Source organism: Eriocheir sinensis, unplaced genomic scaffold (assembly GCF_024679095.1).
Source record: "Eriocheir sinensis breed Jianghai 21 unplaced genomic scaffold, ASM2467909v1 Scaffold678, whole genome shotgun sequence".
Lineage (NCBI taxonomy): Eukaryota > Metazoa > Arthropoda > Malacostraca > Decapoda > Varunidae > Eriocheir > Eriocheir sinensis.
In genome coordinates this window covers 239,467-251,636 of record NW_026112029.1, presented here as the reverse complement: position 1 = coordinate 251,636, position 12,170 = coordinate 239,467, and the positions used below count along the sequence as shown (strand labels likewise).

At 44.3% G+C, this 12,170-nt stretch overlaps 1 protein-coding gene across 1 annotated transcript in view; it reads left to right on the top strand.

Moving 5' to 3' along the window:
• Positions 1–3,485: 3,485 nt before the first annotated feature.
• The window catches only part of LOC126993800 (fat-like cadherin-related tumor suppressor homolog), a 43,886-nt gene continuing 35,201 nt past the window's right edge, over positions 3,486–12,170 (top strand). The window contains 5 exon segments of the mRNA XM_050852956.1: positions 3,486–3,577; positions 5,232–5,370; positions 7,965–8,128; positions 8,956–9,164; positions 10,799–10,943. Coding sequence (XP_050708913.1) covers positions 9,000–9,164; positions 10,799–10,943 — 310 coding nt within the window. The 5' untranslated portion in view covers positions 3,486–3,577; positions 5,232–5,370; positions 7,965–8,128; positions 8,956–8,999.

The following is a 12,170-nucleotide window of genomic DNA, read 5'->3' as shown; positions in this document are numbered from 1 at the left end:
GAGAGAGAGATTCCTTTCATGCTACACATTTGTGCTTCATCGTTGCCTTGTAATATCAGTGATTATGATTCATTTAGATGCAGTGTGTGTCCTAAACATGCCTGATCATGTTCCTGGTTGATGTGTTCCCGCCATGAAGTGCAAACCCTTGCAATCAGAAACCTCAGCTTACCTGCCTGTGTTTCTGGGCACCCAGACGCTTGTTTGCCGCACACAGCGTTTGCTCCCACCCCACCTGCTTTTATATATATATATATATATATATATATATATATATATATATATATATATATATATATATATATATATATATATATATATATATATATATATATATATATATATATATATATATATATATATATATATATATATATATATATATATATATATATATATATATATATATATATATATATATATATATATATATATATATATATATATATATATATATATATATATATATATATATATATATATATATATAAAACAAGATGCAGAAATTATAGTTTCCAAGTCTCCATGTAATGCCTTTCTGCCACCAAGTGCCTTGATGCCAGAACAGTGTGTTATTGATTGACTTTATATATATATATATATATATATATATATATATATATATATATATATATATATATATATATATATATATATATATATATATAACCTCGGTTTACGAGTTTAATTCGTTCCGAATATTGTTCACACACCGAAACGCTCGTAAACCAAAACGAATTTCCCATTGAATTAATGTAAATCCCTAATGCGTCCCATATCTCAAAAAATTATTTATATAATCATTTTACATGTTATTTTTTAACAGAATTAAGTAATTTTTTCTAAAAAATAGCGATGATTAATAATATGGAACACAAATCAATGTGTTACGGTTGTTACGGAGACTCCTGCAACCGCTAGCTACGCCCGAGGGGTAGGCTTCGCCCGGGGGTTTAGTAGCCGCAGTCTCCCTATTCTCGAGGCACCGGAACTACGTTCGACCACCCAAAGTCACTTATATTAAGTCAAGTCATACGCAGCTTTGTGAGAGGAGACACGGCAGAGGCGTGGCTTATGCGTGACGCTGCTTGGTGCCAAACCAGAGAATGTAGAATATAGGATTTAGAGAAAACGAAGGAAGGCGGACTAATTTAAATCAAACACTTCAACATCCCCCCCCCCCCCCCCTCACACCCCACACCACCGTTTGTAGGCATTGGATTTACAGTCACGCATAGCATAATAAAAAGGCATATATTTTCATCAGTGACTTGCCTGAACGCGCGGTGAAAGAAGGCAAACATGCACATCCAAAGTGCATACCCGGCCGCAATTTTAGTCACTCGTGAACTGGCGGGTATTTGGAATCAAGTGACGTCATCCCAATGCTCCGCCCCAAACCGCCCCTGCGCGTACTGGTCGCAGTTTTGAAGGTAGAGTGACTTGACATGTTGTAAGTGACTTTGCGACCACCAACGTGAAGCTAACCCGACGTATCGTCCGAGATGGAGTGTGAACGGGAGTCTGTCACGTCCAGGAGAGCATGCAATATGCCGAGGCTCGCCCTCCGTTCCTGTTGCATATAGTAGCCACCGTTCCTGTTTTCTTTGCAGCACCGTGCCTTTTAACCATCTTTCTGGGGGACATTGTTAAAGCACAAAGAACTCACACTGTAGTGCTGAAAACACACTGTAGTGCTGAAAACATGACACGAGCGCACGGATGCCATTTCTACGAGTTTACAACGCGGAGTGAGACTAGAGCCGTCATCTGGCGGTCAGGAATTATCCTAGACTAGAGCGCAGACCTCCGTCCTAGGGCTCAATGCATTCAGGCTAAAAATCGGGCCAACAGAGTACTGGGTTTCATCTCAAGGAGCGTAAGCAATAGGAGCGCTAGCTGAAGTCATCCTCAAACTTTACTTAGCACTAGTTAGACCTCATCTCGATTATGCAGTTCAGTTCTGGTCCCCCTACTATAGAATGGATATCAAGATGTTAGAATCTGTTCATAGGAGGATGACAAAGATGATTCAGGGGAAGAGAAACTTGCCTTATGAAGACAGGCTGAAGCATTTAAATCTACACTCTCTAGAAAGGCGAAGGTTGCGAGGAGACTTGATCGAAGTCTATAAATGGATGAAGGGCTTTAATAAAGGGGATGTCAATAGGATTTTGAAAGTAAAAGAGCCAAGGTAGGACGCGTGGCAATGGTTTTAAGTTAGACAAATTCAGATTCAACAAAGACATAGGCAAGAATTGGATCACTAATAGAGTGGTGGACGAATGGAACAGGCTTGGGAGCCATGTTGTGGGTGCCAATACCATAGATACATTCAAGAAGAGGTTAGATAAAGCAATGGATGGTGAGGTAAGGTGGGGTTGAGTGTACAGGAGCTGCCTTGTGTAGGCCAACCGGCCTCTCGCAGACTCCTTACGTTCTTATGTTCTTATGTTCTTATGCACTCTGGATACATTATTGAACCATTAACACTTTGACATGACACTTAATGAATGTCTGCCAGTTTTGTTGATCATAAGTACATGAAGTGGTTGCTGCCTTCTGTTTCCCTGCTTGCCTTGACAACTTATCACTAGAAAACATGTACACGGACATTTCTCATGATGTTCATAAGATGTGTGTGTGTGTGTGTGTGTGTGTGTGTGTGTGTGTGTGTGTGTGTGTGTGTGTGTGTGTGTGTGTGTGTGTGTGTGTGTGTGTGTGTGTGTGTGTGTGTGTGTTTGCATTATTCATTATCCCTGCCAACACATTTTTTTCATTTTTCCCTCCATGCACTTGCATGAACCTTGTTATATAAAACAGTTTTTATATGGTACTGGTGAGGTGTTTAGTCTGAGTATGTTGGCATTTACTGGTCCAGCACTGCTTCCCTCACTGGTCTTAGCACACAAAGGTAATGGTGTCGCCCTGTGTCCAGGCGTCGTCCAGACCACTGCCCTGCTGGACTACGAGGCCTCCGCCAGCCACAACCTGACGGTGCGGGCGCGGGACCCCTTCACCGGGGGCCACACGGACACCCACGTCACAGTCGCAGTCACGGACGTCAATGACAACCCGCCGGAGTTCAGCCGTTCCGTCTTCAAGGGAGACGTGTCGGAGGCTGCACGTGGTGCTGCAGGTAAATTACTTCAGCAAATATTACAGGTTTTCCACTTTTTTTAATATGAAAATTTGACCATAAACTCTTTTATAAATATTGATTCCCATTCACTGCCTAGTAACATTTCATTGTTAATCAATCAAAAATGGATCTTATGCATAAGTTTGATAAGCTGATCGAAAAATCAAGAGTTTGAATTCTTTTTGCATTGTCAAGACACCTTCACCCTCTGCCTTGTACAGGTCTCGGCAAGTGACGTGGACACGGGGCCGGGCGGTTCAGTGCGCTACTCGTGTGTCATGGAGTGTGGCAGCTTTGAGGTGCGTGCCCTGGACGGTGCCGTCACACTCGCCAAGGAGCTGGATGCAGAGACTGAGGCTCAACACGTGCTGACTGTGCTGGCCACGGACTCAGGCATACCCCAGCTCTCCTCCACCGCCACAGTGGTTATTGACGGTAAATTACTTGTAGACAGTAAACACTTATATAGCCAGACTAGTTGGGCCAAAGGCAAGTTGTATGCATGAAGTTTCCATATGCTTGAGGTACTGAACGTTATGGCTGACAAAGAAGGTATATTCCCGCACCAGCTGGTTTTTAGAGTGGGTTCTCAACCTTGGTATGCATCCAGACAGTAAATTAAGTAATAGAAAAAATATGAATATAGAAAACCACTTTTTTCGATTATAAATATTTGATTAACATCCTGCCAACTCTGGGCAGGACACACATGTAGGAGGGGGCAGAACAAGTGGACAACAGTAACTACAGTATATCTAGGGTCATATTCTTAAACATTGCAGCACCCAAGCGCTCATGTTTGACTAGGCTTGCATAGGAGTTGTGGTTATTTCCATGGGTAGTTTTATGACCCCGATAATAGTCGACCCTTTTCTGTGCCTCGAACCTGAAAAACACTCCTAGGAAACCGACTTAGCTCCATTTTGGCCTTTGGAAATAGTTGATGTGAAGGGTGGAAGCCTCAGACCACACCGACCCTATAGTCGTGTTTTGTTAAGCCTGGCCAGATGTTTTCTTTGCCTACAGTTGTGGACTTCAACGACAACCCTCCAGCGTGGCGCCAGGACAGCTACTCCTGCCGCGTGTCGGCCGAGGCCCAGCCCGGCCATGTGGTCACCTCGGTGTCTGCCACTGACCCAGACGCTGGTCAGGTCACGCCGCTCAGTTATGCCATTCACTGGGAGACCGAGACGCCATCTTCAAAATGGATCAGCTGACTGGTAAGGTTCATGTACGCGTACAGATGACTAGACTTAAACCTTCAACAATGGCCATCGTTTATTTAATCAAACCCGGCTCGGTCCGCACAGACGGCCATCATTCATTTAATCAGACTCTTTCGCGCCACTAATTTGAATGTTTAGATCAAATTTGGCGGGTTCTGTGACTTGCCGAGGTGTCTGCCAGCATAATTATCTGACCCTCGTATATTTGAAATAAGATCATTAGCCCTCACTGAGCAGCCCTGGAACCGTAAGATAAGAAAACACTGGGAAACACAGGACAGGATAGAGAGTGAAGATCATTCTGAGTACAAGGATAACAGTGACGAAAACATTGTGAGTAGTGACAGGCAGGCCGTTGCCCGCTCATCGACATACTTGTACTTAATTGCACTATAAGATGTAAATAAATAAAAATAGTGAAAGCATGCAGTAGTGAGAGTGACCTAGAGAGTGATGGTGTAATTTCATTATCTGTGCTGCACTCTAGCCCAGCAAGTGCTCCAGCGTGACTATTACACAACGCATCGCAATTTAGATTTCACTGCTGTCTTCAGGGAGTTAAGACGCTTCATACAATGTGAATAAACAACAACAAAATAGCAGCTGTTTTTACCCGTATCCAGGGACCATTTAGTGAAAACAATACCTGTCGTTTAAGGGTTAAGGAAGCTTGAAGTTTGGAGGAAATTTTTTTGACATTTTCAGGGATACGTGTTGGAAAGAAAAGCCGTTGTTTTGATGAAGGGTTGAAGGCACGATTGTTTGCTCCTGCAGTGACCAGAGTGGTGCAGGAAGAGGCGATGGAATGTGTTGGCTTGAGAATGGTGAATTTTAACTATTGAAAGGTGGATCTTTTTCCCCAGGTGTGTTGACGGTGACGGCCCCACACAAGCTCAAGGACGTGGCCTCCCTCACCCTGAACCTGTCTGTGAGTGACGGGGTGCACGCGGCCTTCACCGGCCTGCACGTCTCGGGGCTGGCCTCCAACCACCACGCGCCGAGGTAACCTTTTAGTATGGTCTTTGGGTACAAATGCTGTGTTGGCCGTGTTTGAGTGTGATGGCGTGTTTAAGGCTGTGATGGCGTGTTTAAGGCTGTGATGGCCGTGTTTGAGTGTGATGGCCGTGTTTAAGGCTGTGATGGCCGTGTTTAAGGCTGTGATGGCCGTGTTTAAGGCTGTGATGGCCGTGTTTGAGTGTGATGGCCGTGTTTAAGGCTGTGATGGCCGTGTTTAAGGCTGTGATGGCCGTGTTTGAGGCTGTGATGGCCGTGTTTAAAGCTGTGATGGCCGTGTTTAAGGCTGTGATGGCCGTGTTTAAGGCTGTGATGGCCGTGTTTAAGGCTGTGATGGCCGTGTTTAAGGCTGTGATGGCCGTGTTTAAGGCTCAGATGGCTGTTTAAGGCTGTGATGGCCGTGTTTAAGGCTGTGATGGCCGTGTTTAAGGCTGTGATGGCCGTGTTTAAGGCTGTGATGGCCGTGTTTAAGGCTGTGATGGCCGTGTTTAAGGCTGTGATGGCCGTGTTTAAGGCTGTGATGGCCGTGTTTAAGGTCTGTGATGGCCGTGTTTGAGGCTGTGATGGCCGTGTTTAAGGCTGTGATGGCCGTGTGTTTGAGTGTGATGGCCGTGTTTAAGGCTGTGATGGCCGTGTTTAAGGCTGTGATGGCCGTGTTTAAGGCTGTGATGGCCGTGTTTAAGGCTGTGATGGCCGTGTTTAAGGCTGTGATGGCCGTGTTTAAGGCTGTGATGGCCGTGTTTAAGGCTGTGATGGCCGTGTTTAAGGCTGTGATGGCCGTGTTTAAGGCTGTGATGGCCGTGTTTAAGGCTGTGATGGCAGTTTTTGAGGCTGTGATGGCAATTTATGAAGCCGCTAACATTAACGTCATCTTTTTTACGATATATGAGACAGTCAAAAAGGTCAACCGAAAGTCTTTTATCTTAAGGTTTTCACACCAGTCAGTTGGCATGAAAGCATTGATAAAGGACAGCAAGGGAAATATCACTGTGACAGAGACCAAAGAGGTTGAAAACACTCAATTATCTTAACCCCTTGACTGCGGATTTCCTACCAGAAGACATCACTAAGCTACAGGAATGGAACAAAAAGTGGCTGCTACAATTCAATGAAGAAAAATGCAAAGTCATGCACCTTGGGAGGGGATATCCAGCATACCAATACCACATGGGAACACTCCACTATCCACCACAGAGGCAGAGAAAGACCTGGGAGTATATGTTACCAGGCTACCAGTGAAGGCCAAACCCGTGCCAATCTCAGCAGACGGGTTAAGGTTATCACACCAGTCAGTCAGCATGAAAATAATTATAAAAGACAGTGAGAGAAATATCAATATGGCATCCTTTAAAGAGTCAAGGCAGTCAGTTACCTTTAAGTTTTCACAAGTGCAGTCAATATGAAAACAGTAATAAAAGATAGCAAGGGGTATACTTCTTCTCAGTGTGGCAGATTTTAAGGAGGCCCAAGACAGTCAGCTATATTCAAGTTTTCATATTGTTCTCCCACCATCTCACCTTGTAAGGCACTGATAGGTAGACAGCATGTATAATAAGCAATGCCAGCAAAGTCCTCAAGCAGCCCAGTCAGCCACAAACACCCAGACCTTACCTAGGCATTATAGCAGGAAATGAGCACTGTCTTTGGAACATACTACAACATTGCAATACCTATCATATATCCTATTCCTACCAAACAGTGCCATACAACCTCACTGTCTGTTTATACTCCTCTCTCTACGGAGCTTACCTGGAGGAAAATTCTTCTCAACCTTCTCATCAACCATTGGAACACACTACATTGCACTACCTACCAAGCAGTGCCGTACAACCTCAGTGTCTGCTTATACTCAGGTTTAATCGCACTCTACAAATCTTACATGGCGGAAAACTCTTCTCCTTAACCTTCTCATCAACCATTGGAACACACTACATTGCACTACCTACCACACATCCTACCAAACAGTGCCATACAACCTCAGTGTCTGTTTATACTCCTCAGGTTTAATCGCACTCTTTACAAATCTTACATGGTGGAAGACTCTTCTCCTTAACCTCCTCATCAACCATTGGAACACACTACATTGCACTACCTACCACACATCCCACCTAACAGTGCCATACAACCTCAGTGTCTGTTTATACTCCTCAGGTTTAATCGCACTCTTTACAAATCTTACATGGTGGAAGACTCTTCTCCTTAACCTCCTCATCAACCATTGGAACACACTACATCGCACTGCCTACCACACATCCTACCAAGCAGTGCCGCACAACCTCAGTGTCCGTATATCCTCCTCGGGTTTAATCACACTATGAAGACTACATGGAGAAAAACTCTTCTCCTCAACCTTCTCATCAACCATTTGAACACACTACATCGCACTACCTTTTACACGTCCTATCTAGCGATCCCATACAACTTCAGTGTCTGTTAATGCTCCTTGGGTTTAATCACACTCTTTAAGATGCCTACATGGAGGAAAACTCTTCTCCTCAACCTTCTCATCAACCATTGGAACACACTACATTGCACTAGCTATCATACATCATACAACCTCAGTGTCTGTTTATATTCCTCAGGTTTAATCGCACTCTATATGAAGCTTACGTGGAGGAAAATTCATCTCCTGGCCAGCTAGTCATCAACCTGGTGGCCACGGACCTTGATGCCTGGGACCTGGGCAAGCTGCAGTACACCATCCTGCACCAGACTTCAGAGGGAGCCTTCACCGTGGACAAAGAAGGTAGAGAGAGACATTGGTATTCTTAGACAATTTCATTTCTCACATCAACTATTTCCTAAAGGTCAAAGAGGGGATCAATCAGGTTCTAATGAGTGTTTCTTTAGGTTCATGGTACAGAAGAAGGGTCAAACTAACACCGGGTTCTTAAAACTACCCCTGGAAATGAGCAAAACTCCTACGAAAGCCTTGTCAAATATGTGAACTTGGGAGACAAAATGTTTAGTAATACGGCCCTTTGAATTTGCTCGTACTATACTTTTGAATTTTAGGTTCCTGCAGTAAGAGATTTCATTTGAAGGTTTGATGTATGAATGTTGTTGTTGATAGTATTAGTAGGAGTAGTAAAAGAAGTTGTAGTCATAGTAGTAACAGTAATGGTAGCAATAAAAGGTTAAGGAGATAAAAAAAAAAAAAAAGGAAAATATGCTGCTCTTCCAGTAATATTTTATTGAAGTTTTCCCTGAGACAGCATTACAGTAGCTTGTATATTTACCTACATTTTAAACCTCAAGGAACCACATCACTAGAGCATACTGTTGTGAGGCTTTGAATGAAAGATACTCTAAACTTACCCTAACCTAACAAAATGCCGACGATTACCAAACAATTACCATATGTCTTGACTCGGAAAAATCACATATGCGTCCTTATTAATGAGACTCTATGTAACCCGAGATTGGCCTCTCTTTTGGCCACTCGTTACTTTTATCTTTTTTTTTTTTTAGGAGCAGCATTTAGCGGGCTTTTTTGCTACACTTTTCTTCTATGCCCTTCAGCTGCTTCCTCATCTTTGCAATTTATACCATACAAACTTCACCCCTTCTCAGGCAACCTATACACTGAGACACCTCTGGATCGGGAGTCCCTGCCCATGCACAGCCTCAAGGTGTCTGTGATGGACGAGGGGGGCCGGGCCAGCTTCACGGCGGTGCGTGTGACGGTCCGTGACAAGAACGACAACCCACCAGTCTTCATGTTGCCGGAGTATCAGGCGAACATCAACACTGACGTGGCTCCCAGGACAACCATTCTCAAGGTGGGGAACACTGGGCAGGGAGGAGTTAGGCCCCGTTCACACCGTGGCAACGCTGGGCCATGACAACTGAGTGACTTTTAGGCCCCGTTTACACTGTGCCGACTCTGGACCATGACAACTGAGTGACTTTTAGGCCCCGTTTACACTGTGCCGACTCTGGACCATGACAACTGAGTGACTTTTAGGCCCCATTCACACTGTGCCAACTCTGGACCATGACAACTGAGTGACTTTTAGGCCCTACTCACACTGTGCCAACTCTGGACCATGACAACTGAGTGACTTTTAGGCCCCGTTCACTCTGTGCCGACTCTGGACCATGACAACTGAGTGACTTTTAGGCCCCGTTCACACTGTGCCAACTCTGGACCATGACAACTGAGTGACTTTTAGGCCCTACTCACACTGTGCCAACTCTGGACCATGACAACTGAGTGACTTTTAGGCCCTACTCACACTGTGCCAACTCTGGACCATGACAACTGAGTGACTTTTAGGCCCTACTCACACTGTGCCAACTCTGGACCATGACAACTGAGTGACTTTTAGGCCCCGCTCACACTGTGCCAACTCTGGACCATGACAACTGAGTGACTTTTAGGTCCCGTTCACACTGTGCCAACTCTGGACCATGACAACTGAGTGACTTTTAGGCCCCGTTCACACTGTGCCAACTCTGGACCATGACAACTGAGTGACTTTTAGGCCCCGTTCACACTGTGCCAACTCTGGACCATGACAACTGAGTGACTTTTAGGCCCCGTTCACACTGTGCCAACTCTGGACCATGACAACTGAGTGACTTTTAGGCCCTACTCACACTGTGCCAACTCTGGACCATGACAACTGAGTGACTTTTAGGCCCCGTTCACACTGTGCCAACTCTGGACCATGACAACTGAGTGACTTTTAGGCCCTACTCACACTGTGCCGACTCAGCATCTGGCGATCGTTCCTAGACCTCTCCATCACAGTTAGAGAGGCCAGTGACGCAGATGAAGGAGTTAATAGTGAATAATAGTTTGAGAATACATGCAGTGGTTCCAGACTACCCTTACCTAGCTATAGATCTTGTTTGTTATACTTTCTTCATGCTTGCCATCACAGTTTGGGGCCAGTGACGCAGGTGAACAAGTAAACAGTGGAAAATGCTCTGAGAATACGGGCAGTGGTTCCATGTTACCCTTACCCAGCTATAGATTTCAGTTGTTATACTTTCTACCTGCCCACCATTACAGTTAGAGAGACCAGTGACGCAGATGAAGAAGTAAACAATGAAAAATAGTCTGAGAATACGGGCAGTGGCTCCATATGTTACCCTTACCTAACTACAGATTTCAGTTATACTTTCTCCCTGCCCACCATCACAGTTAGAGAGGCCAGTGAGACAGATGAAGGAGTTAACAGTGAAGAATAGTTTGAGAATACATGCAGTGGTTCCAGATTACCCTTACCTAGCTATAGATCTCGTTTGTTATACTTTCTCCATGCTCACTTCTTTAGTTAGAGGGCAGTGACGCAGATGAAGGAGTTAATAGTGAAGAATAGTTTGAGAATACATGCAGTGGTTCCAGATTACCTTTACCTAGCTATGGATCTCGTTTGTTATACTTTCTCCATGCTTGCCATCACAGGTCGAGGCCAGTGACGCAGATGAAGGGGCAAACAGTGAAGTGAGGTACCGCATGTATGAAGCCAACAGTTCTGAGGCACTGGAGCTCTTCTTGGTCAACCCCACCACCGGCGAGGTCACCGTGGCGCAGACCACCCACAGCCGAGGTAATTCATCCACTTACTCACGGTCACGGGTGAAGAGTCAGAGTTGAGTCGCCAGAGTCGAACCTGAGTCTTAATGTTTCCCTAACTTGTTCATTTTCCATTTCTATTTTCTCAGTCATCATTTTTCTTTGTAACAGTTTGTATGTCAGTCTTCTGAGTCTTATTATTTCTCTAACGTGTTCATTTTCTATCTCCATTTCCTCTGTGTTATCAGTTTCCTTTGTAACATTTAGTATTTCCTGCTGCCTCAAAACATTTCCTCCAACAACCTAAGGACCATATTTTTATACATTTCAGTGCCCAAGCTCACATACTTGACAAGGCTTTCGTAGGATTCCTAGGTGTTTCCATGGATACTAGTGGTAGATTGATGAAGCTTTTATAACTTGGACCTACAAAGCTACTCATTAGAATCCAATTAACCCGTCCACTGCAATTGGCACAGACTTGGCTTTCACTGGTAGCCTGGTAGCATATACTCCCTGTGGGTAGTAGAGTGTTTGTTTCCCATGTGGTATTGGTATGCTGGATATTCCCTCCCAAGGTGCATGACTTTACATTTTTCTTCATTGAATTGTAGCAGCCACTTTTTGTTCCATTCCTGTAGCTTGGTGATGTCTTCTGGTAGGAAATCTGCAGTCAAGGGGTTAACCTGGTAGCAGCGACGGGCCAAATTTCTGGCTTTACCGTGTAGCAGCGATGGGCCAAATTTGTGCCATGATATAAACCCCCCAAAATAGATGATACATAAACTGATCACAAATGCATTGATATATATTATGAAATGGTTTGTGTGAGAGATGATTTTTTCTCAATTTTCTCGCTAAGAGGGACCAATAAGAAACATGATCCCCGCTGCTTCCCGGGTTAATCTTTCTCAGCCTTTGGAAATACCTGATGTGAGAGTCAGAAGTGTATAATACTGATCTGAGGCGCCTTACACTTCCTGCTGTCTGCTAATGCTCCGCCAGGCTGTGTCATCTTCGTGCACAAGTACTACATCTACCTCTCCAAAATTACGCATGCTTTTTTTTATATTTTTTACTGATGCCGGTCCGGAGCGTGTCTGGGTTAGGATAGTTATGCCAGCGAGCATTTTCATATCTTCCATTTTTATATCTTGAGCTGTCTTCTTTACTGTAAAGAAAAGTGAGCTTGGATGCACAAGTAAGTAGTGGGCTTTTTTTTTATTTATTTATTTATTATTTTTTTTTTACTGCTTTCTCT